The following is a 27,270-nucleotide window of genomic DNA, read 5'->3' as shown; positions in this document are numbered from 1 at the left end:
CTGCTGGGAGTTGATGTAAAAGACATGGAAGAAAAAAGCTTTTGCTCTTTGCCTGCTTGGTCTCTGTCTAGCCGCCAAGTTCATTCCTTCACTGGCATCAGAGCCTACTTGTTCAGGATTGGCATATACTGAAACCAGCTGAGATATCCAACCTCCTGAACTGAAAAGTAATGGATTCTCTAACTACTGAACTATTGAACTAGCTGAGCCACACCTGGTAAGCCACTCTAATAGCTAATAAATGGCCTTTATTATAGACATTCATTCTATCAATTCTGGTTCTCTAGAGAACCCCAAAGACACACAGGGAATGCCCAGAACACAATGAATATGGCTGGCCATACTGGTGAGCTCTGCATTTGACTGAAACACTGCCTCAATGAATAAGGTAGAAAAGTAACGTCAACTCCTGACCTCCACATGCATGCACACACACCCAACACACACACACACACACACACACACACACACACACACACACACACACACACACACACACACACACACACGGAAGGGAGCCTGAAAGAAAATTCCCAGTTTAAACAGGATTACCCAACAGCAACTTCACAGATAGGCATATACTCAAAAGAACTACACACAAGGTGATCAGACTGTAGTTGGTCAGTAGACTGCTTGCCTACTATGCTTGGGGTCCGGGGCTCAATCCTACCAGGCGCAATGGTACATGCCTATGATCCTGACAGGAGGTAAGAGGCAGGAGGATCAGAGGTTTAAGGCTACATCATAAGGTCTAGATGAGCCTGGCAATACAACTTCACACACTCACAAGTCCGCAAACCTCCCTGACAGTGACGCAAACATCCTAGAAACTGGAGCAAGGCTGTGACGCAGCAGAGGCAGAGTACTGCTATCATTTCAAACATTACCTTCCTTTCCAGGAACCAGGCTTTCTCCAGCTGTGGAGTGACACACATCAGCCAGCAGGTAGATCTAGTGTGTGCTGAAGATGGCATCCTGCTCTAAGCACGAAGCATTGGGACACCTATGTGATGATTGTTAAAAGGCCCTGGGCAAAGACCTCGCTTCTCCTAAACTGAACTATGGGAATCCAGCAAAGCCTGCCACCCCTTCCCCCACTTCTTTTTTTTTTTTTTTTTTTTTCCTTTTTTTTTTTTTGGGAGCTGGGGACTGAACCCAGGGCCATGTGCTTCCTAGGCAAGCGCTCTACCACTGAGCTAAATCTCCCAACCCCCCCACTTCTGAAAAGCAGATGCAGGTCCACTTTAGGAACACTTGCCAAGTAAACCCAAACAAGTTTCGGGTCTGGGTGGGGCTCCTGTCGTACTTGCCATTACTAGTCCTCTGGAGCCCTGGTGCTGGCCCTGGTGAATAGTCTCCATCTTCGGCGTGACTCAGAATCTCTGCTAACAGGTCAGACAGGAGTCCAGTATTGTGAACAGGGCTGGCACCTTCCTAGCAGACTCTAATGTTAAATCTATATTCACTGGCTTTTCATCAATAAAGTAAATGCTGTCACTTTGGAGAACAAAACAACTCCCACTCTAAAAATTGCCAAAAGAGAATCATCAACACTAGCTACTGACTGGAATGTTCTGTCACCCATAGTCAAAGTGAGGCCCCACAGAGTTGGTCAAGAGAAAGCCCCTTGTGGAGGATGGGGATGAGGTGAAGGCTTCCGCAGGCAGGAGCCCTCGGAATACTCAACACAGACGCATGCACATCTTAACTAAAGCGTGCATGTGCAGCCAGCCCTCTCCTTCCAACACAGTTGCAGACTTAGCCCAAAGAACAGGAGAGAAAAACATTCACAACTACACAGGTTTCCTTGATTAACATCAACAGGACCTCTCAAAGCCTACGTAAGGAGTGGACTGCTCTAGTCCTGAGCAAAGCTCTGTCAGCTCGTGTGGGCAGCATGTTTCAGTGACGTGATCTGACGGCAGGGCTGAAGCTTCGCTGATACACGATCAATATGCATGAAGACCTGTGTTGGCTCCTCAGCACTACATACAGTAGGCATGGCTGTAAATGCCTGTAATCTCGGCACGCAGGAGGGGGGGACCAAAAAGAACAGAAATTCTAACACTGCAACCTTCCCCACAAGCAAACTAGAAGGTTCCAATTTTTCCACATCCTTGTAAACATCTATATCTATAACTTTATCTATCTATCTATCTATCTATCTTTCTATCTAACTATCGAGACAGTGACTTTTCAACAACAAGGGGTTGAAATCCTCATAGGACATTCCCACAGGTATGGCCTCCCTTATGTTTATCATAACCTGATGAATGAATAAAACAAAAGATGCTTTGTCTACATGAGGTGATGTTCAACCACAGAAAGTAATACAAGGCTGGGCATGGGGGCAGGCTATGAACCCAGCATTTGAGAGGCAGAGATGAGAAATTACTGAGTTCTATGCCAGTCTCACAAACAACAAACAGTACAGACAACATGCTAACAGATGCACACACATATACTCTCTTTTTTGGGTTTTCAGGATAGGGTTTCCTCTGTGTAGCCCCAATTAACCTGGAACTCTCCATGTAAGACAGGCCATCCCAAGCACTGGAATCAAAGGTGTGTATCGACATGCCTGACAACTTTAAAAAATAAAAAAAAGTACCTGTGTATGCCAGGGATGTGGAGGTGCCTGCAGAGACCAGAAGACAGCACTGAGTGCCCTGGAACTTTGCTGAGCTGGAGATAAGGGTGCTGGGAACCAAACTTGGGTCCTCGGGAAGTGCAGGAAGCATTCTTAACTCCATTCCTCCCCCAACCCACTAAGGTCTCACTTTGTAGTCCAAGCTATTCTGGAACTTGTTATGCAGCACATGCTGTAATAATAATCCTCCTGCCTCAGATTCCTGAGTGTTAGGATTACAAGAATGCGTCATCACACTTTGATTGCCAACACCTTATTCTCTAGCCTCTGGATTATATTCAATTTAGTAGAAGCTAACTAATGTCTGTATGGAATATTAAGAGACTTAATTCTGAGAAAAACCAATGCGGAGTATAACTACAGGAGCATGGAAAGGATAGTATCATCAGATTCTCAGAGTCTGAACAAAAGTCACTGGGTACCCTAGTCTGCGGTCTATCACCACTCTCACCCTATAGGTCTGAGACTTAAAAGAAAGCTAAATATCCCATTGCCGCTAGCACAGGGCATCCCTGCTTCTAAAGGGCTGGCAAAGCTTCAGTTTCTCTTAACAGAGTTCAGCCACACCCAGAAGGCAGTCACTGAGGTGGTAAAGTACATAAGGGAGGCCGTATCAGAGGGAGTAGCCTACAAATACCAGCTACCCCTACTTTGCCCCTACCCCATGTTGAGAACCATATTCTCCAATCACATGTCAGGTTGAGAGGATTGAGACAGGCTGACTCCATGACAGGCTGCAAAATGCCAGTGCAGGGGACTAGGCACAAGTTTCTATTTCCCAGAACTGAACTATCCAGTTCAGGCAAGAACCACAGCCTACAGGCAGTCAGTCAGGAGCTGCCCTGCCATCTGGCCTGAGCCAAAAATAGTTAATCAGAAACAGTTCTAGAAAGTCCCCTGACCCCCAGCAATGGTTTTGGAAAGCCCCTAGAGCCCTAACCAACCCCAAAGCCCCCTATACTCCTAGAGACAGAACCAATATGGATAAAGATCACCTACTACTCCCTGAAATTTCCCTAATCCCCTTAAATTGAATCTGCGCTCACTTCTGGGTTGCTGTTTTGATGAATGGTTGATCCCTGTGTGCTGGTAATTTCTGCAAAATAAACCCTCTTTTCCTTTGCATACTATTTGAGTCTGGGATCTTCCTTCAGTGATTCTTGGACCTTAACACTTGGGGGCTCATCCATGATTGCTAGGACCACCCCCTTGGTTAGTTGAGTTGGGGGCGTATTAGGGAAGCCATTGGTTCTCCACCAATTGGTGAGTTGAGGTGACTCTGTGTGTCATGGGTCTTTGTGTTTTGTCTCTTGACCTGTCTTGTTCAGAGTTGTCTTCTGCTCTATTTAGTGTAGGGTGATTTTTTTTTTCCTTTTCTGTTTCTTTGGCTAACACAACCTGGAGGCAGGCACTGGAGGCAGGGCTGATGTACCACAGACTCCCTTCTCAGCTGGGAGCTTCCCTGGAACTCCTATTGTTGGAGACGCAGAGCTCCAGTCTGCACCAGGCTTTGGTAGAAGCTGATATGACCAGGATGAACCTAGTAGGCAAAGCCCAAGGGCAGGGCAGGACAGGCCATCTCCAGTGACTCCCAGTGGCAGTGGGAGAACTCCAGCTAAATGCAGGGTTTGGTGGAGGCTGGTGGGTCATTCCTGATAGGCGGGGCCTGACCCCAGGGAAGGCTACCATCAGCTTCATTTGGTTTCTTTCCCGAACATCTATAGACTTACTATATGCTTTATGTGCTGTGATATATTTGTTCTCCCCTATCACTCTAAGAGACACCACGGACCGGCCAGCCAGCTCCACTGGACTGAGTCCAATTACACTTCAAGGACTTCAAATGCCTGACCGACCCCCCCCCCCCCAAAAAAAAGGTCTAAATTTAACTGTCCGGTTGGGAAACTAACCATCTTTTGCAGGTTCGAGTGGTGAGTAGGTTCACCAACTCTTGGGAACTGATGCACAACCCCATTCTTAAACCTAGGTCTCTGCTGTCTTTAACCCTGCGCTATGGGACATGTGGGTCTGGAGAAATGGTTAAAAACTTGATTTCTGGTTATTTACCCCTTGACTTAGTTTTAATTCATTTCTAGGATTTTTAGAAAAAAAGAGCTGAATTAGGACAATAAAAACTGACAAGGTGGTGCTGCCCCTGGAGCCCTGCCTCCTGCCTGGATCAAGATGGCAGTAAAGCCAGGGGCTCTGTGCAGGCTGCTCTTCAAGTGGCCAGCAGCTTCTCAGCCTCCCTGCTAAGTAACCTGACAACTTCAAAACATCTATGTCCATGAGAATAGGATCCAACAGGCAGCAAGGTGCTGCGCGCTTAAAATTACAGCTTAAAAAGAAAGCCCATGTGTTTCAAATGTATCAATGTATATGGCCACTGCATGTTTATTTCTGACCAGTCTTACAAATATAAGTTTACTATAATCTGCATGTCTTGGTTATGAAATAGTAATTTACAATTTATGATATATGGTTAATAATCTATAATATCAGTAACAGAAAGTTGGTTTAAAACAACTCAGGGTGAAAATCATCCCAGGCAACAACATATGCCATGAGCCAACCAAGGTCTCTAAAGATAACCTTTAAATTGGGATAATATTTTTTATGGAATTCCTGTCCTAAAAAAAAAAAAAAATCAGACTTATAAAAGGTGGGATTTTAAAATGTTTCCTTAATGAGGTATTGAAGCTGAACTTCCATGTGTTCACATATAGGAAATTTTCTTGTTGGCAGCCAAACTTTATAGCATAAAATTATTACATTTGATGATGGACATAGAACTGTCTGGACTGTGACAAAGCTTTAGTTTGCTGGATGCTGTACTGGCATGTCTTTGCTGGTGCATGATGGGTACAAGGACGGAGGAGATTGCTGGACAGCAGCAATCAAGTTTTAAACCCATGGAGAAAAGTAATTATAATCAAAAGGGTTCACTCAACCCCTACTGTAATAGGTACAGATGTGATGATAAAAATAATAAATACAGGGTTGGGGATTTAGCTCAGTGGTAGAGCGCTTGCCTAGCAAGCACAAGGCCCTGGGTTCAGTCCTCAGCTCCAAAAAAAAGAAAAGAAAAAAAATATAAATAAATAAATAAATAAATAAATACAGTAACAGAAAGTTTCCATTTTAAAAGTACAGATATTGATTAATAAATGAAATGTCGATTAGATACAGATTCTTGAGGTCTTTTTATCTGTTGTAGCTTTGTCTTTTTATTATGTCAAAATATATTATACTGTAAATTATGGTAATAATAACAGGAATAAAAATCAAGAAATTTGTTAATTTAAGAAGTCTGAGGGGTGGGGTTGGGGATTTAGCTCAGTGGTAGAGCGCTTGCCTAGGAAGCGCAAGGCCCTGGGTTCGTTCCCCAGCTCTGAAAAAAAGAACCAAAAAAAAAAAAAAAAAGAGGTCTGAGGGGTTTACAACATTAGAAAGGTTAAGAACCATGTCCTTTGCCTGAGCTCTAGCAAGGCTCACAGGCCCTTCCAACAGCAGCCTCCCCTCTTTCAGTCCAAGGAGCAGATAAGGAGCTGCTGCCTTAGCCGAGGCCAGAAAAGCTTCTAGTTTCTTCATGAAATATGTTTATGAGCTAAAAAAAAGTTGTATTTTGATACTGGAAGAACTTCAATTAAAAACTATGATATTTAAGGCTCAAACTTAATAGGCTTCAGTCTCATAAAATTACTATAATTAAAAAAATACAAGTTGGGGTTGGGGATTTAGCTCAGTGGTAGAGCGCTGCCTAGCGCAAAGGCCCTGGGTTCGGTCCCCAGCTCGAAAAAAAAAACCGAACCAAAAAAAAAAAAAAAAAAAAAAAAAAAAAAAAAATACAAGTTGATAAGCAGTAATTTTATAAATAATCATATCCTTTAATATAGTCATGCTAAGTATTGATAAAGTTAACTATGAGGTTAGAGCTTTAGTTTCTTGTTTTATGTTTGCAAGGTACAGTTTGAAACAGATAAATAAGTGGGCTGGCGAGATGGCTCAGCGGTTAAGGGCACTGACTGCTCTTCCAGAGGTCCTGAGTTCAATTCCCAGCAACCACATGGTGGCTCACAACCATCTGTAATGGGATCTGATGCCCTCTTCTGTGTGTGAAGACAGCTACAGTGTACTACTCATATACATAAATAAACCTTTAAAAAAAAATGTTGTTTAACTCAGATATGCTAGGTAAGTACTAGCCCTCAAACCAGTCAGAGACCTGCTGAATATGACATTTAATATGCTATAACAGTGACACCCACCAAGGTCTCCAAGAAGAGAAGGGCACAACAACAAAGGATACCACCTGGATTGTGGTATGGAAACCCCTAGAAATAGAGCCAACCAATCAGGATAAAGGTCACCTACCCCTCCCTGGAATTCCCCCAATTCCTTCAATAATTCTTGGACCCTAACAAAGACTCCAACACTGTCCTGAATATTGGTATCATTAGGATTCAGCATGTGCTACCAAGCTCTGTCCAAACCCTTCTTACCTTTCAGAGGTCTCAAAGGACAGGCTGGCTTTCTCCTCCTTGTGGTCACTACCACTGCCAGACCGATGCAGGCTCCGGCGGGAGTGTTTGCGCCGAGGTTGCTCCCGCTCAGGTGTGTCATCTTGCTCTACAGTTTCACTCTCCACATAAGGGTAGGCTACCAAGTTGATGTAACCGTCACTGTCTCCCTCAAAACAGACAGAAACCACACCTGTGGGAGAAAAAGCAGCTGACTAACAGACATCAAGCCTGGTGGAGTCCACGTCTGCTCCTGCTTTTTCACAAACCATGGACCTCACCTGTCCTCACCCAACTGTGCATCCATTGAGAATAATAGCCAGCGGACACCCATTTCCCAGAGACTGACAACTCTCAAGCTACTGCTTACCTCTGAGTGGGGGTAAATGTGTAATTATCTTCTCCATTTCCCTTCACCCTTCTGCTTTCTGTAACTCAGCACTCACCGTTCACATAGAATGTTCTCCAGGTGACATCGAAGCCAGACAAAATGTGACACTCTAGAGGGCAGGCAGACGGCTCAGCAACCAAATGCACCTGCTGCTCTTGCAGAGGACCCACATGGTGGCTCACAAGCCTCTCTAACTCCAATTCCATGGCTCTGATGTCCTGTTCTGTCTCTATGGACACCAAGGATGCATGTGGTGTGTAGACCACAAACACTCACACACATAAAACAACATCTTTTTCAAAAGATGGGTACTTAAAAAAATTAACCCTCTATCTACTCAACTGCTTTAAGATGACCCCATTGCTTGTCAATAATCCTTAAATCTGTTTTCCTTTTGCATGACAGTGTCACCTAAAGAAACAATCTCCAAGATAGTGTTCATAGATAAAGTATTTTCTTCCTGGGTCTGGAGAGATGGCTCAGTGGTTAAGAGCACCGACTGCTCTTCCAGAGGTCCTGAGTTCAATTCCCGGCAACCACATGGTGGCTCACAACCATCTGTAATGGGATCTGATGCCCTCTTCTGGTGTCTGAGGACAGCTACAGTACACTTATATAATAAATAAATCTTTAAAAAAAGAAAGATTGAATTCTTTCAGTCTACAGCCTCCGTCTACTCTGGGCGCTCCCTTACACTCTAGTTTGACTGTCCCCAGAACCATCACACACTCCCAGAAAAGAGCCGCTGTTTCTATTAGCCTCCTTTCCCCATCTTGATTTATTCTTCGTGTGTCCAGAATACATATTCAAAGAATCCCTGGGGCAATGTTTTGAATCCTTTGTTCAAATAATAGTTCGGCTGAAGAAAGAGTTATTGTTCATTGGAAAAACAATTTTACTTTTTTCTTCCCCACTCAGATGTATCTATCTGCACGGGCTGGGACCTCCAGTTAAATGCTGACTAGGAATGAGAGGTCTCAGAGACACCGTATCTCAGTCCTTGGTATTAAGGGAGGCAATGTTTCATCACTATGTATGAAGACAACCACAGATGCCTCCATGATGAATGAGGAAGATCTTCCTTCCATATGTATCATTAGCTTTGCTTTTGCCAAGTAAATAAACATGCACAGAACAGTTACAGATTCTAAGAAGTGTGAAGAAGGGGCTGGAGAGATGGCTCAGCAGTTAAGAGCACTGACTGTTCTTCCAGAGGTCCTGAGTTCAAACCCCAGCAACCACATGGTGGCTCACGGCCATCTGTAAAGGGATCTGATGCCCTCTTCTAGTGTACATGAAGACAGCTACAGTGTACTCATATAAATAAATAAATCTTTAAGAAAAAAAAAGTGTGAAGAAATGAGGTGGGGTTCCGTAATTGCAAATGACAATGTCTCCAGAGCAAAGCATTTAACACAGGATGATCACGCAGTGTCTGAGGGATGAGGAGAGCTGTGGACACAACTCCAAGTACAAGTTGAGGCTAAAACAAACAAAGCCCCACCACACAAGCTGGAGCCAGGCTCTAAAAACTGCCTAAGTCTTTTTACTAATTAAAATGTAAACAGGGTCAGGGAATACAGATAAACTGGTCGACTATTTCCTAGCATTCTTAAACAAACAAACAAAGGAATAGGGGTGGGGTTTGGTGGTAGAGGGCTTGCCTAGCCCATCCAGTCCCTAGGTTCAATCCCTAGTGCTATAAAGAACAGGAAGGTACACACAGAATCAGCGTACCTTTAAATATGTACAGAACTGAACAGCAGGACACATGTCCTTGTATGCACCATCATTCACAATATCCAGAAGATGGAGGCAGTGACACTGTAACCAATGCCATGTTTTCATTTTAATTATTTATTGTTTTTGTTTTTTTGAGACAGGATTTCTGTGTGGCCCTGGCTCTCCGGGAACTAGCTCTGTAGACCAGGTTGGCTTCAAACTCAGAGATTCGTCTGCCTCTAACTCCTAAGTGCTGGGACTAAAGGCGTGCACCACCAAGCCCAGCCATTTTTAATATTTTATTTCATATCTATATGTGTTTGTGCCTGAGTGCATGTCTATTTACCACATGCATGCAGTATCCACAGAGGCCAGAGAGGGTGTCAGAGTTTCTGAAACTGGAGTCGCAGACGTTGTAACCTTCATGTAGGTGCTAGAAATTAAACCTGAGCCCTCTAAAGCAGCAACTGAAGGATTGAAGGAGCCAGAGAGCAAGGACACCACATGAAAACCTATAAAATCAACTAACCTGGGCCCAGAGTGGCTCACAGAGACTGAACCACCAACCAAAGAGCATACATACATGGGAGGGACCTAGGCAGCTTGGTCTCCATGTGAGAACCCTAACAACCGAAGCAGGGCTAACTCTGACTCTGCTGCCTGCCTTTGGACTCCTTCCCCCTAGCTGGGTTGCCTCGTGTAGGTTTAACAGGAGAAGACGCACCTAGTCCTACTGTGACCCAATATGCCAAGGTGGACTGATAGTAACAGGAGACCTCCTCTGTAAAGACACCTGTGGCCAAAGGCGTGAGCCCAATCCCTGCAACCTATATAGGCAGAAGAGAAGCAACTCCTGAAAGCCGCCCTCTGTCTCCTGCATGAATGCCGTGGTACAAGAGTTCCTACACACATACAAATACATCTTTTCTTTTTACGGTTTGTTTTCTTTGTGGTGCCGGAGTCAAACCCAGGCTCTTACTCAGGTCAGGCGAGCACTCCAGCACTGAGCTCCAGCACCGAGAAGGAATTCAAATACATGCTACGAAACAGATGAACTTTAAAAACAGGCTAAAAGAAATTAGCCAGATACAAACTGAGAAAAATGTATGATTTCATTTATATGGACTATTACACTATTTGTTACTGAAAGTAGACTATAAGTTTCCAAGGCTCAGACACAGAGAGCACAGGGAGGTTTGTATGCTCACAATGCCTGCTTCACAGTCAACAGTGGTCATAGTCACACAACTATGTTAGTGTACCTAATGCTATTAAATCATACAACAAAATGGCAAACTCTATGTATTTTTCCATAATTTCTCAGACTTAAAGAATCAAGTCAGGGGCTGGGGAGGTGGCTCAGCGGCGGTTAAGAACACTGACTGCTGGGGTTGGGGATTTAGCTCAGTGGTAGAGCGCTTGCCTAGGAAGTGCAAGGCCCTGGGTTCGGTCCCCAGCTCTGAAAAAAAGAACCAAAAAAAAAAAAAAAAAAGAACACTGACTGCTTTTCCAGAGGTCCTGAGTTCAATTCCCAGCAACCACATGGTGGCTCACAAACATCTGGAATGGAATCTAGTGCCCTCGCTGGCAGGTAGATATACATGCAGGCTGAATGTTGTATATATAACAAACAAAACAAATTTTTAAAAAAAGAATCCAAGTCAGCTCTTACTTGGATGGCTAAATGGAAATCCCCTAAGTAAAGAATGTTAACATGACTAAAATCATAACTAAATTAAAAAAGAATTTAAAAGGATTACTCATTTTTATTTTATGTGTATGAGAATTTTGACTATGTTTATTTAAGTGTACCTCACACGTGAGTGAAAGTAAATTCCCTGGACCTGGAGTTACAGGCAGTTGTGAGCTGCCATGTGGGTGCTGGGAACCAACATACACTCCTATCCACAGAGCTATCTCTCCAGCCTGGTTCTGAACAATTTTATAAAAGTTGGAGAGATGGCTCAGTGGTTAAGGGCATTGACTGTTCCTCTAGAGGTCCTGAGTCCAATTCCCAGCAACCACATGGTGGCTCACAACCATCTGTAATAGGATCTGATGCCCTCTTCTGGTGTGTCTGAAGACAGCGACAGTGTACTTATATAAATAAGTAAATAAATAAGATAGTAATTAATAGTACACAGAGTGTAAAGAATAGATGCTATTGTGGCCTGATTCTAAGACACCCACAAGGTTCTTTCTGTTCTGTAAAGTCAGCTCTTATCTTAAAACAAACTCTATTATCAGGGCCCCTGAATATCCCATAAATTCCCTCTCCAGCACACACAAACACATACCACTGTCCCCTTGCCAGCTGCCCAACCATCTTAAGGCCTAGACAGTACCCCTTTATCCTTCCTAGGGATCAAAGGATTGTCCCCTTCTCCCCTAGACCTGTGTCACAAACAAGGGACTCCTTGACAATAGTCTTTTCTCTACCAATGGGCCTTCCTGCTGTCGATTTTTCTCAGCTTTTCATGATCTAAAACCATTTCTGCTAATTTCAGCTTCTGATTTTACCTAACGACCTGGGGTAATAAAGAACCACAACCGCATCATAAGGCAAACAACACAGGACCACTGAGCAACTCTGTCAAAGGTTGCTAGTCTCACAAAAAGGACCACTGACCGACCTTTGTATTCTGGGGTGAATTCCTTCATTTCGGGAGGGAGAGACTCGTAGAAGCGCTGTTCCCGAGAGATGAGAGGTTTGCACACTGTGTGATCGTCGTACCGCATCATGCTGCTGTGTCCGCCCACCTGATGGATAAAGGGCTCCAGGAGGACTCCTCGGTCTCCCGCCCGACTTGCGTTCTTGCCATACTGCCCCACTTCCATGGTTTGACAAACACACATTGCGTTGGGGGCCGGTTACACACTGACAGCAGACGATGCAGCACATGGACCACAAAAGGAGAGCTAGGTCGATCCTGGCTAGTGGGAGGCCAATGGTTAGAGTCTGCTTAGCTTATTGTTCTGTCCTAGAAAAAAGTACAGGAAAAGGGAATCAAACATCTGGCCAGACAATTTCCCCTCTGTGTGCATCCCCTGCATGTATTCTACTGTAACCTAAGAGGCAGCTGGAAAATTTCGTCAAAATGATGCAGCCTTGGTCTCCACCCATCATTCTGTATACACGGCTCCCCTAAAACTCCCTCTAAATACTCTGAGGATTTTACTGCAGAGATACACCATGTCACAACCATCAGTATGACAACTAAACCAGTTATGTAAGCTTCAAAGATGAAAAGATCAGGAAAAAACAGAAATGCACTTTGTTCAAGGTCTCATGCTGACCCAAGAGAAGCATGTCTGGATTTTGTTTGCATTTTAACCATTACGCACACCTTCCAGTGGATTAAGAACATTCACGCTATTGTGTAACCATCACCACCATCCACCTTCACAACACAGGCTTCTATCATCCCAACGGAAACTCTGTGCCAATATTATGTTTATGTTTATTTTCTAGGACAAGGTTTCTTCATTATCATCCAGGATGGCCCTAAACTTGCTGTCCTCAAGGGTTTCTACCTTAAGTATCAGGTCATATTAGCTTCAAAACTTCTCTGCTACAAGTACAGGGGACAGACATGAAAAGCCATTCTGATAGGATTTAAAGCAAACCTCTCCCCCCCCCCACCCCCCAAATGGGAAATTTCTGTGTAGCCCTGGCTGGACTGGAACTGGCTGTGTAGACCAGGTTTGTCATGGAATGTCTGCCTCTGCTCCCCAAGTCCTAGAATTAAAGTCATGAGCCACGATACCCACTGTTTAAAAATCTTTTATTTTTGCTTTCCCTCAGAGGAATTCAGATTCTTCTACTTTCAGCCGTGTCTGGCACCACAGCGCACCCTTCCCACTGTGGGATAGACAAGCTCTCTGTAGTAGAACATCTTCCCTCTGAGGTCAGTTTTTCTTTCCCTTACAAAAAGTTGAAATTCTTGCCATTTCCTTAATACCAAGTCCACTTCAGAGTCAGGACTGTAGTAGGCACACTACTGAGGATGAAGACTGGGAACAATGAGAGGACATGAGGGCAGGAGCAAAGGGCACTGAGTCCAGCAGTCACAGACCATGCTCTTCAGATATCGTGGAGATTAGTCAACTGCCATACAGAGCAAATGGTACTCTCACCCTTGGGACTTATATTAAAATGAAAATAGCTGAGATCTTGTCAGTGTTTATGAATGGACTGTGGTCACCGAGGTCATGGAGTTCCGCTGCTCAGCCTCTGAGCTTACTATGTTCTTTGCACTACAAGAGAGGCCATCTGTTCTGTTTAAAAACACCCTGCATTGGCATGTTGGGCTAACTGTCTGATCTGCCTAGAGTGGTGGCTTACACCTATAATTTCACATTTAGCATTCAGAGGCTGAGGCTGGAGACTTAGGGTCAACTTGTCAGAATGAAATTCTGCCTTAAAAAAACAAAACAGAACAAAACAACAAAAACAAACAAAAAAACAAAAAAACAAACAGGAGGCTAACCTGCACTAGGGGGTTTGAAGTGCCACCTGCCACTGCCTCCCAAATTCTGGGATTAGAGGTGTGCGTTTGTTGGTTTAAAGGATAGGAAAAAACGCTGGTTCCCAAGGAGACAATGATTACCGTCCCAATCCTCTAGGACAGTGGTTCTTAACCTTCCTAAGGCTGCACTCCTTATGTCATGTGACCCCCAACGGATAAGTGTTTTCACTGCTATTTAACAACTGTAATTTTGCTACTTCTATGAATTGTAATGTAAATATCTGATATGCAGATGGTCTTAGGGACCCTGCAAAGGGTATGACACACAGGTTGAGAACCACTGCTCTTGGAGGTGGAAACTGTTAAATGTCCTTGGCATACTTTTTCCTTCATTTGTCCCCAAGCACTACTCCCTCACCTTCCTGTTTCCATCTGTTTTGATGGTCCCTTCACCTAGTCTATTAATTCTGTAGTCAAAACTCAGGACTCAACATATTCAGCAGTCTACTCATTCTAGGAAAACCTAACAGGAACAAAACAGCTGGTCTTCCCCTCCTCACTGAACCTCTCTGTATCTGTGTCCGCCCCAATCTTACCTCCATTTTGTTTTAAGATTGTGTCCTCTCTTGCAGAGAGCTTGAGTAGATTCCTAACACTCATGTCAGGTGGCTCACAACTGCCTATAACTGCAGGTCCAGGAGATCTGACAACTCTGACTCCACTGCCACCTGCACTCGGCCATCTGCACTCATGTGCATATACCATGCGCGTGCGTGCGTGCGTGTGTGTGCACACACACACACACACACACACACACCCATACACACTTACACACTTTTAAGACTTTGAACTGAAGGCTGGAGAGATAGCTCAGCAGTTAAGAGCACTGACTGCTCTTCCAGAGGTCCTGAGTTCAATTCCCAGCAACCACATGGTGGCTCGCAACCATCTGTAATGAGATCTGATGCCCTCTTCTGGTATGTCTGAGGACAGCAGTGTACTCACATACATTAAACAAATAAATCTTAAAAAAACAAAACAAAACAAAAAACTTTGAACTGGGCAAGATAGCTCAGTAGGTAAAGTGTTTTACAAATCTGAACAATTTATTCAGTTCCCAGAAACTACATAAAGGAGAAAACCCACTCCAGAGTTCTCCTCTGACTTACACAGGCACACATACAGAGAAAAAGACACAGACACACACTCACACACACACACTGTGGCATTTGCCTTGCCACACTCTACATTCAAACAATACATTTTTTAAAAATTTAAAGCCATGAGGGTTGGGGATTTAGCTCAGTGGTAGAGCACTTGCCTAGCAAGTGCAAGGCCCTGAGTTCAGTCCCCAGCTCCGAAAAAAAGAACCAAAAATTTAAAGTCTTTAAACTGTCTGGCATAGTGCATATGTGGTAGTAGGGCCTTTAATCTCCTACTAAGGCAGGAGGATATCAAATCTGAGACCAGTCTAGACAGCTTACCAAGTTCTTTTTTCAAACAAAAAAGTTTGACAAGGGCTAGAGGTAGGCTCCGGGGATGATTCAGAGGATAAAATTGCATGTGTCTGTAATCCCAGTGCTCATAGTTGGGAGACAGTAAAAGAGATGGCAGGGAGAGAGTAGAATCCTGGAAGCTCATAGGCCAGAGTGGGCCAGCTAGCTGGGTGTACCCAGCAGTACAACAAGAGAACAAGGTAGAAAGCAAAGACCAGCATGAGAAATTATACTCTGACCTTCACACAAATGCCATGTAAACTAAACACATGTGCCTATACTCACACATACACACATGTATCATATACACATACATATCACACATGCTCTGACCTCCACACAAGCACAGTATGAACCCATACTCACACATACATACATATACCATAAACACATACATGAGACACACGTCTTGTTTTTTGTTTTTTTTTTTTTTTTTTTGGTTTTTTCGGAGCTGGGGACCGAACCCAGGGCCTTGCACTTCCTAGGTAAGCGCTCTACCACTGAGCTAAATCCCAGTCTTGTTTTTTTAAGGACTGGACGGGGCTGGCATACAGCTGTCAGTGGAGTGCCTGACTCCTATTCCAGGAGCTCTCTTTTCCAGAACCCAGGGGTGGTGGTACACGGGTGTAATCCCAGCACCCAGGAGGATGAGGTAGCAAGGTATACGTACACACATACACACACACACGCACACACACAAGTATTTGTTTTCTTTGAGACAGGGTCTTAGTATAGCCAAGCCTAGGCTGGCCTGGAACTTACTATAGCCCAGGACAATTCTTCCTATCCCAGATGCCTGTGTGCTAAGAGTATAGGCATCACCCATCTCTACCAAAACCACAACAAAAAGGTAAAGTGGATTTACAAAGACATTCTGCAGACAGAATTCTAAACCAACAACAAAGAAAACATAAAATTTTGTGTAGACTCTCAAAAAGATTTGATAAGTGAATCAAAAACAAGTTTAAATGTAGCCAGGTAAGAATAGCATAAAGGGGGCTGGCGAGATGGCTCAGTGGTTAAGAGCACTGACTGCTCTTCCAGAGGTCCTGAGTTCAATTCCCAGCAACCACATGGTGGCTCACAACCATCTATAATGAGATCTGGTACCCTCTTCTGCCTACATGCACGCAGAAAGTTGTATGATATATACATAATAAATATTTTTTTAAAAGCAAAAAGAACAAAACCTGTAACAAAATGTTGTAAAAAAAAAAAAAAAAGAACATACAAAAACAGGATAGGATTTAATCAATGATTCTAAAGGAAAAACAAAGGGGAGAAAAATTAGGCATACACAAATGATCTCAATAATAAATAAGGAGCCAGATAGAAGATCTTGCTGAACCAAACTTAGGAAACACAAAATAAATGGTTGGAGTTTTTGTTTGGGTTGGGTGTTTAGTTTGTTTTTCTCAGGTCTAATTTAATTCACAAAACAGTAAGCCTGGGAAGTGGCAGAGACTGCAAAGTCCTGGCAAACAAGAGAGACTGGGATGAGCTTGGGTTGCAAACAGGGTGAGGACTACTTAAGAACCAGGAAAGCAGTCTCAACAGCAACTGCAAGGCAATCCTGGTCCCTGTACCCCTCAGCCAGGCAGAATCACAGACTTCCGGCAGCAAGTATGCGCTCTAAGCCCAGAGTTCAGAGGCCAACACACTTTCTTATGGCTGTAGATTAACCACTTGCACTTGTTAGGTAGTAATTTATTAACCAAAGCATCCTTCATATTCACATTTCACAGGCAAATTTGCAAATCACATCAAAAATCAATTCATAATTTTTTCTTTTTTTTTTTTTTTTGGAGCTGGGGACCGAACTCAGGGCCCTGCGCTTGCTAGGCGAGCGCTCTACCACTGAGCTAAATCCCCAACCTAGTTCATAATTTTCTATGCATTGTATTACTATGACTTTCATTTCATTACTTCTTTTACAATGAAATGCACCAGGGCTAAAGACATGTTACTCTAAGGACATGTGGGTAAAATGCTTGCCTAGCATGTGTGAGGCGGCTCTGGGATCAATCCCTAGTAAACAAAATAATTAACTATATCCCTTAGACATTGAAAGCATTATGATAAGACTATCGCATTCTCTTAAAGGATGGTTTTCTCTTTTTTTCAGATAGGGTCTGGCTTTTACCCAGGGTAGCCTTGAACTTGTACTCCAGTAACTCTTCTGCTGCCTCTGTCTCCCAAATAGGTGGGACTACAAATGAACACAACACCCACAATATTACTATTGTTGTTATTTTTATTATTATTACTACTGCTACTGCTGCTGCTACTACTACTAAGACGGGATCATTGAGGCAGTGTCTCACTACGTAGCTATGGCTGGTCTGGGACTTCCTATTTATTTAGACTTGCTTTTGTAAAGTTAAACCTGGTACGTCAGGAAGAGGAGAAAAAATTAAAGCAATACTTTTAGTGTTAACAAATATGTCTTTTGGTCTTTGGTTCATGTTTTTACTGTCTGATACAATCTAAGGAAAACCAGTAAAATTCCTGTAACAAAACAGAACACAATGGACTAAGTCACATAAGCATGGGTTACACAACACTATGTTTGAGGAGAACCAAGTCTAAGTAACTTCATGAATACTGAGAGGCAGTACTCTACATACTCACTACTGCCTAAGCTCACTACTCCCTTACTTTTCAATAAATTATTTGTTTTGGGCACTAGAGAAATTGCACAGGGGTTAAGGGTACCTGCTATTCAACTAGAGGACCCAATTCAATTCCCAGAACCCACATGGCTGCTCACAATTGTAATTCCAGTTCCAGGGAATGGCCTCTTCTGAACTCCTTGGACACTGGGCAAACACATGGTGTACATATATACCAGCAAGTAAAACATACACATAGAATAAAATAATTAAAAAAAAAATATTCGTTTTGTTTTTTAAGCCAGGATTTCTCTGGCTATCTATGCAGACTATGCTCGAGGCTAGCCTTGAACTCAAGAGATCTGCCAACCTTTGCCTCCTGTGTGCTGGGACTTAAGTTATGTGCCACTACCACCTGACTTAAACCATTCTTATAAAAAATAAGTATCTATTAATTGACCTGTGTGTAGAGGCATACACTTTAATCCCAATCCTTTTTCTTTTTTTTTTCAGAGCTGGGGACCGAACCCAGGGCCTTGTGCTTGCTAGGCAAGTGCTCTACTACTGAGCTAAATCCTCAACCCTAACACTTTAATCCCAAAACTTGGATGCAGAGACAGTCAGGTCATTCTGAGGCCACCTAAATTCCAAGTCAGTGAGGGCTATGTAAAATGAGACCGGCCTCAAAAAGAAAATTAAATAAAAATGTAAAACAAAACAAAACATTACCACCAAACAAGCAAGTAAGCAAAAGTAGAACCTTTACAATAAACGTTGACAATACTTGCACAACCTTATATCCACAAGGGAGAAAAAAAATGAACCTCAACCCTAATCTTAACATATAAAATTAATTCAAAATAAATCAAGCACCTAATGTAAAGACTAAAACTATAAACACTAGGTAAAACTGTAAAGTTGTAAGAATTGCACTACAGGGGTTGGGATTTAGCTCAGTGGCAGAGCGCTTGCCTAGGAAGCACAAGGCCCTGGGTTCGGTCCCCAGCTCGGAAAAAAAAAAAAAAAAAAAAAAAAAAAAAAAAAAATTGCACTACATGACTTCCAAGAACTGCTAGGGACTATCCAAGCACCGTGGAACACTGTGGGACCTGGTGATCCCAACACAAGAGTAGCAGAGGCAAGTGGATCTCTGTGAGTCCAAGGCCAGCCTAGTCTACATAAGTTGAGTTCCAGTCAGTGATACATAGTGGAAAAACAAAACAATAAATAAGTAAAAATAACGGAATTGCTGGAAATTGGGTCAACAAGACAATACAGAAAGTAAAAACACTTGCAGAACCAGCTGATGACTTTAATTTCTAGCACAGTGGAATGACAACAGGTTCCTCAACCTTCACATGGGATTCATGATACACATGCATGTGTATGCATAAACACACATACAATAGTAGCTAATAAATCAATCTCAGGGGCTGGAGAGAAGGCTCAGCCATTAGGAGCACTGGCTGCTCTTCTAGAGGACCAATGTGTGCAGGCTCAGAGGCCAGAAGCACCAGATTCCATCAGATCTACAAGTAATTGTAAGCCACTGATATGGGTGTCAGATGTGGTGGTCCAGCCCTTAAATCCCAGCTCCTCCTAAGAGGCAGATCTCTGAGAGTCTAACAAAGGAATTTAAACGAGCATAGCGATGTCTGTTCCAAGCACTGGGAAGATAGAAATAAGATCCTTGGGATTTGCTGGCCATCCAGCCTGGCCTACTTCGTGAATTCCAGGCCAGTAAAAGCCCTACCTCAAAAAGAGTATGAACATCATCTGCAGAATAAACCCAAGGTTGTTCTCTGGCCTTTTTCCAAGTAGGCACATAAGTGTGCATGCACACACACACAGAGTACACACAGTAAATGAAGTTTAAAAACAACTCAAATAAACCTATGGTGAAAAAAACCAAAGCACAGGTTATCCTGGGCCAGAATAAGACGTAGTTTAAGTCAATACTGTGTTAAAGAAACAAACTAAAGTTGGCTACGGTTGTACACACTTGAAATTCTAACACTCAGAAGGCTAAGGCAGAAAGATTGTGAATTCAAGGCCAAACTAGGTTAAATAGTGAAATCCTGTCCTCAAAAAATGGGAGGTGGAGATGACAAGATAATAATCTGATAATAATAATCTACTCTCCATTGTCCATTGGCAAAAAACAAGGATGAAATCATTACTTTTCCCTGGTAGCTGATACTAAGTTTGTCAGTAGAGACAACAGAGAGACACTAATGCAAACTCAGACACTTTCCATTCTGGTCCCATTCTTCAACTCCCACCAGGCCTCCACCATGTAGCCAGCTGCCCTAGAACCCAACCACAGCTGTTTTGACTCCCACGATGCATGGAGTAGAGGCCAGCAGCTTCCTCTAACACCTCACTCAACAACTTCACAGTCTAGTGCTTTTGGTGATACATTTCCTTGTAAATAGAACCTACCCACTAAGTTCTAGAATGCTGATTTCTAACATCTTCTGCCAACATAAACCCCACAATGATTCTGCTATCTAGCTAGGCAAAGCTACAAGGCTAGGCATCCAACAAGGTATGGCCCCTAGCCTAGAAGTGTCTTCTTCCTTAACCATGTTTAGTAGCCTAGGGACCTGGCCATTCCCATGTGTAGTTTCCTATTCTTTCTATTCTATTCTGACCAATTAAGTCCCTCATTATGCAATCTGTTATACTTAGTAATTTATATATATATTCCTAGTTGGTTAGAATTTAGCCTAGCATGTGCAAGACCTTGAGTGGAGTTCAGTACTCACACCAAAAACAAAACAACAACAAAAACGAACACAAAAGTCTCCAATATAGCTGAGTTTAGTGGCACACACCTTTAGTCCCAGCACTCGGGAGGCAGAGGCAGGCAGTTGCTGAATTCAAGACCAGATTGGTCTCCAGAGTGAGTTCCAGGACAGCCAAGACCACAAAAAGAAACCCTGTATTTTTTTTGGGGGGTGTATAGAAAAAAAAAACCCTAATTTAATATGTAACAAGGTCAGGATCTTGAGAGACACTCATGAAATATCTAATTCAACTATGTATTTTATCATTTATCTTTCCAAAGAGGTTAGAAACTTCCTGATGTTCATCTATTCTCTATGGTAATGAACTCCTTTAACATTAGCTGCACCATCTACATTTAATATCAAAAGTCATTAAAACCTAGCCTGTTAAATTTGGATTGTAATTCCAGGTAAGTCAGGAAAACCACAAATTCAAAACCTAGCAGGCAAGCAGCCTAGACAGTCAGTGAGACCCTGTCTCAACATCTCAACAGGAAAAGTGGAGAGCAGGAGACGCAGCTCAGCGGTAGAGCCCTTGCAGAGCACACTGGAGGTGCAGACTCAGTCCCCAGTACTGTGAAGATCTGAATAACTGATGTAAGTGGTAACTCGAACCTCTCTGTATCAGACCAATTCTATGAGGTAAGGAAAGTTGCATCTCCAACTGGTACCACTGGAAAGTGACTTGCTAAGAAAAGTTCCACAGCTAAGAAATACTTAAAACAATTTTTCTTTTCTTTGCCTGTTGCTGGAAAAGTGTTAAGCAGGGTCATATGGAGAAACACGTGTCATTTGCAGGCAGTCCACACCACAGGTCTTTTGTTCAGTTCCCTGCTACTGCAAAATGATGTGGGAACCCCAAAACCATAGAGAGCTCTTTCTGCGCTTTTCCACATTACAGGGAAGCAAGGCCAGAGGGTATGAGGGAAGGAGTGTCTCAACAAAGTCCCTTCTCTGTGCAGCTTTAGTCATCTAAATACTGAAGGTCAGAAGGGAGTAGTGACACAAGCCTATGACTTTAGCACTTCCAGGACTTTCAAGGCCATAAAGTTGAAGGTCGTCCTTAGCTACTTACTGAATTCAAGGACAACCTGAGTATGTGAGACCTTATTTAAAAAAAATAAAATAGGGGTTGGGGATTTAGCTCAGTGGTCAAGCGCTTGCCTAGCAAGCACAAGGCCCTGGGTTCGGTCCCCAGCTCCGAAAAAAAGGAAAAAAAAAAAAAAAAAAAACTAACGGAAAAAAAATAAAATAAAAATAAGACCTGAAGGCAACAATTATAAAGTCTTCACTCTCTAAGAAATGCTACTAAAATTGACTATTTCATCTAAACAAAGAACGGTATCCTAGGAGCCTCACATCACAGCTTGCGTGTGGCCGGGGTGGTAATATAATCCTCAGGGACATTTTTAGTATATACTCATTATACAAAACGATGGGTTCATTACGACATTTTAACACATGCTATCTATCATTAGCCTCTCTTGTGCCTTTCCCCTCTCCTAACTTGTCCCCTTCCTGTGGCTAAATAATCTACCTTCTATTTTCATGTTTTAAATACTTTTTAAAAACATAGATTCTGCTACAGAGAAAATATGCCTTCTTACAGAGGCATATTTACAGAGAAAATTGTCTTTCTGAATCTGGTTTATTTCACTTTATATGATGATCTCTGGCTCTATCCATTATGCAAGTTACACAATTCCTCTTCTTTTTGCTTTTTTGGAGACACTGTCTCTCTACATAAAACTCCACACTGTACATAAACCAGTTTCATTACCCACTCATTTCCTGATGGGTCGTGGGGCTGAGTCCAGACCTCAGCTATGGTGAATGGTGCCTTAACTAGTGGACATGTAGGTTATGCTGGACACTTCTGGGTGCTGTAGGAGTACTACGGCTGGGTCATATGCTACTTCTAACTTCACTTTTATTTTCTGTTTGTTTTTAGAAACTGTTTTTTTTTTTTCTTTTTTAAATCCCTCAGAAAAATCTATCCCACCCATGCCTAAGAAAATCAGCTAAAAATGTTTCCTTAGGCACTAAAAGGCATTAGTAACAACTAAATCTAAGACTGGGGGTTGTAGTTCAGTTGGTAGAGTATTTGTCTAGCATGTACAAAGGTCTAGATTTAACCCCAACATAACATAAAATTGGACATGGTGGTATAAAACCGCAATCCCAGCACTCAAGGGATAAAACTGGAGTCCAAGGCTGTCCTTGACTACATAGAGTCTAAGCTACAAGAAGCCCTACCTCAGAAAACAAAACAAAGGGGCTCAAGGGTTCAGACAGACACTTACTGCCCTTGCAGAGGACCCAGGTTTGGTTCCTAGAACCCACATGATAGCTTACAATCATCCATGACTGAAGAACTTTTTTACCTGCTCTACTAAAAAGTTATGGTTCTATGCTAGGCATGTGGCACACCTGTAATCCCAGCATTTGGGAGGCAGAAACAGGCAAATCTCTGCAAGTTCAGGATGAGGCCAGCATGGTCAGGAGAATGAGTTCCAGGATAGCCAGGACTACACAGTGAGACCCAGTCTCAAAACACCCACAAAGTTATACCTCTAACTAATCTTATGTTTGAAAAGATAAACTTCCTAAAGAAGAGATGGTTTCATTTTGTCTTTATCCTGTCGATTGCTTTTATAGCAGGAACTCAGGACTAGCTAGGTCCAGCAACACTCCTGTAATCTCAGCCATCAATAGACAGAGGAGAACAGCAGAAACGCTGCAGCCGAGCTCAGCAACACAGAAAGCCCGAGGTTGTACAGCCAACTAGACCTGCACTGTCCCTGCCAAAAAAAGAATAACAACAATTATTCCAGGGATTCCCAACTTCTTTTTAAGCAAAGACTTATTTATTATATATGAGTACACTGCTGCTGTCTTCAGACACACCAGAAGAGGGCATCAGACCCCATTACAGATGGTTGTGAGCCACCATGTGGATGCTGGGATTTGAATGCAGGATCTCTGGAAGAGCAAACTGTACTCTTAACTGCTGAGCCATCTCTCCATTTTTTAAATAATTTATATTTACTTTATGTGCACTGGTATTTTGCCTGCATGTGTATTTGTTTGAGAGTGTGGGGTCCCCTGGAACTGGAGTTACAGACAGTTGTGAGCTGCCATCTGCATGCTGAGAATTGAACCCAGATCCTCTAGAAGTGCAATCAGTGATCTTAACTGCTGAGTCATCTCTCCAACTTCAATGTTTTTTAACTAATTAATTAAAAATAATTTTTTTTAAAAACTCATGGTCCTACATAGTGTATTAGCCTTCATATCCTTAACAAAGATTGTTTTACAAACAGTTCCAGGATGGGCCCATATTTCATTAAGGGCCATGAAATCCCAGTAACACTTGTTCAACAACCCAGCCAAAATAATTACCTAGAAGCTGTTAAGGAGGAACAGGCAAGTTCCTTACACTTAATACATAAAAACAGTGGGTTGGAGATTTAGCTCAGTGGTAGAGCACTTGCCTAGCAAGCGCAAGGCCCTGGGTTCGGTCCCCAGCTCCGAAAAAAAGAAAAGAGAAAAAAAAAATACATAAAAACAGGAAGCACTGCCACTTATAATGCCCAAATGTTTAAAAATTAGTTTATTTTTATTTTACGTGCATTGGTGTTTATTAGCCTGCATGTATGTCCATGTAAGAGTGTCAAGTCCCGGGGTTGGGGATTTAGCTCAGTGGTAGAGCGCTTGCCTAGCAAGCGCAAGGCCCTGGGTTCAGTCCCCAGCTCTGAAAAAAAGGGAAAAAAAAAAAAAAAAAAGAGTGTCAAGTCCCCTCAAACTGAAGTTACAGACAGTTGTGAGCTAGGAATTGAACCTGTGTCCTCTGGAAGAGCAAGTAGTGGTTTATTAACCTCTGAGCCGTCTCTCCAGCCCTGTCCAAACTTCTCTTGTTAAAGATTTATTTATTATGTATTTATTTATTATGTATTTATTATGTATACAGTGTTCTACTTGCAGACCAGAAGACACTAAATTACATTACAGATGATTGTGAGCCACCATGTAGCTGCTGGGAATTTAACTCAGGACCTGGACCTCTGGAAGAGCATCCAGAGCTCTTAACCTCTGAGCCATCTCTCCACCCCACCCCACCCACCCCAAGCCCATCCAGACTTTTAAAATAGAAGAAAAAAAAATCACATCTTTCAATGGATAAAAGGCTAAAAGCGGCACAGAGATTGTGGGATAATTAATGCTTTAAAAAAGTTAACAAGCCATGTAAGTCATGCAGTCACACTACTAAGCCCCACCTAAAATAAACATACAGGGACTGGGGGTTGGGGATTTAGCTCAGTGGTAGAGCGCTTGCCTAGGGAAGCATAAAGGCCCTGGGTTCGGGTCCCCAGCTCCAAAAAAAAAAGAACCAAAAAAAAAAAAAAAAAAAAAAAAAAAACATACAGGGACTAGGATATAGTTATTGCTGGTCTAGGCCCCATTGTCAATACTGTAACTGAGAATAATGGCACATACCTGTAATTCTAACGCTGGGGGGGGGGAGTGGAGGCAAGAAGATCAGAAGTTCAAGGTCATGTTCAGCTATTGATCAAGTTGAAAACCAGTTCAAGGCAAAATAAATAAAAACTAAAAATAATGATTGATATATATAATGAGAATGACATTCTGGAAAGGCAAAATCATGGGACGTTAAAAACAAGATTGCCAAGGGCAGGGGAAAGCTCAACAGGTAGAACCCAGAGGATTTGTTAAGGCTACAAAACCATTCTGTATAATACTAGAATGAGAAGGTCAAAGCCATACAACACTGCACAGCCAAACCAGACAGGCATACTGGTACATGCCTACAGCCAGAATGCAAGATTCTGAGACAGGGGGATTGCCATGAGTTGAAGGGTAGCCTGGGCTACATAATGAGTTTCAAGCAAGCTGAGCTACACACAGGGTGTATCCCTATCTCAAAAATAAACAAACAAAATATTCTGGTTATAAACAAAAATACTAAAAGGAACATTACAATTTATTTTCTCATTTACTAATAAATATGTATTTTAAATATTTTTACTGAACACACTTTTAACAGAATTACATTATTTTGTGTGTATGTGTGGTGCACACGCTACAGCAGTTATGGAGGTTAAAGGACAACTTGCAAGAGCTGTTCTTTCCTTCTACTACATGAGTTCTGGGATGGAACTTGAATCATGAGGCTTGGTGCAAAAGCTTTTACCCAAAGAGCCATCCCAGCCTATGACTATGTTTTAAATAACAGCTTTACTGAGGTGGCCCATGTAGTGTGTAGTTCACTGGTTCTTAGTACAGTCTAGGAAACATGCAACTGTCACAACTTTAACACATTTACTTATCTCAAAAAGAAATAATAAACACGGGCTGGAGAGATGGCTCAGTGGTTAAGAGCACTGACTGCTCTTCCAGAGGTCCTGAGTTCAATTCCCAGCAACCACATGGTGGCCCACAACCATCTGTAATGTGTGTCTGAAGACAGTGTACTCACATAAAATAAGTAAATAAATCTTTAAAAAAAAAAAAAAGAAAGAAAGAAATAATAAACACACTCTTGTCAGTCCATATCCCACCACACCTGGAAGCCCTAAGAAACCGCAAATCTACTTGCTGTCCCTATAAAATTATCTGTTCTGGATCCTGCTTAGAAACAGAATCATATAAATACAGACCTTTATATCCACACTTCTGAGGCTCAAATGAAATATATGTATTTCTTGTTTATTTGGTTTTTTTTTTTTTTAGACACAGTCCATGTTATATATCTGGCTGTCCTAGAACTCAGTATGTACACCAGGCCAACCTCTCAGACACCCACCTGCCTCTGCCTCCCAAGTGCTGGCATTAAAGGTGTGTCACCAGGCACAGCCTCCTTCCCTTTTTGAGTGACATGCACAAATGCATATTTTAATTACCTAGTCATCAGATAATGCTGATGGACATTTTGGGGTTTTCCTCCCGTTATTGTTATTTTAAGATTTTAAATTATGTATAAGGGAGTGGGTAGGTGTCTGCAGAGGCCAGAGGCATCAGAACTAGAGTTATAGACCACCACAAGCCACCTGACTTGAGTGCTGGGACCCTACCTCAGATCCTCTGGAAGAGCACCACGCTAAAGCTCCTAACTGCTGAGTCATTTCTTCATCCCTCCTTTGTTGTTATGAACACTGATGCTAAACATTTTCAATCAGCTAAGGAACTGTCAAAGCCAGGCATGGTGGTACATGTCTCTAAGCCCAGAACTCAGCAGGATTCTAAGTTCAGGGCCAACTGGGCTACACAGCTAGAGGGGAGGGGAGAGGAAGGAGGCAGGGAGGAAAAAAAGGGCGAGGGTGTCAAACCGTTTCTGAAGTTGCTTTCCATTAGTAGGGTACACAGGGCTCAAATTTTTCCACATGCATACCAGCACTGTCATATAAGTTTTTGGCTTCAGAGTATGTTGCTTAATGACTGTTCATTCGATAATCATAATACACCCAATTTTTATCAACTGCATGGTGCTCTTATTCAACTGACATCAAATTGAGATCTGAAGACTACACAGTTTGGTCAGGTATGATAATGCACACCTTTAATTGTAGGGAAGTAGAGGCAGGAGGAGCAAGAGGAGCAAGA

General features: G+C 42.6%; 1 protein-coding gene across 1 annotated transcript in view; it reads right to left on the bottom strand.

The window, feature by feature from the left end:
* The window catches only part of Ip6k1 (inositol hexakisphosphate kinase 1), a 43,683-nt gene that overhangs the window by 8,897 nt on the left and 7,516 nt on the right, over positions 1 to 27,270 (bottom strand). Inside the window, exons 2-3 of the mRNA XM_032910587.1 lie at positions 11,917 to 12,264; positions 7,153 to 7,363 (exon numbers count right to left, since the gene is read on the bottom strand). Coding sequence (XP_032766478.1) covers positions 7,153 to 7,363; positions 11,917 to 12,139 — 434 coding nt within the window. The 5' untranslated portion in view covers positions 12,140 to 12,264. The remainder of the gene's footprint in view (positions 1 to 7,152; positions 7,364 to 11,916; positions 12,265 to 27,270) is intronic.

The sequence above is a fragment of the Rattus rattus genome, chromosome 8, assembly GCF_011064425.1.
Source record: "Rattus rattus isolate New Zealand chromosome 8, Rrattus_CSIRO_v1, whole genome shotgun sequence".
NCBI classification, from domain to species: domain Eukaryota; kingdom Metazoa; phylum Chordata; class Mammalia; order Rodentia; family Muridae; genus Rattus; species Rattus rattus.
This window is presented reverse-complemented; position numbering and strand designations above follow the sequence as displayed.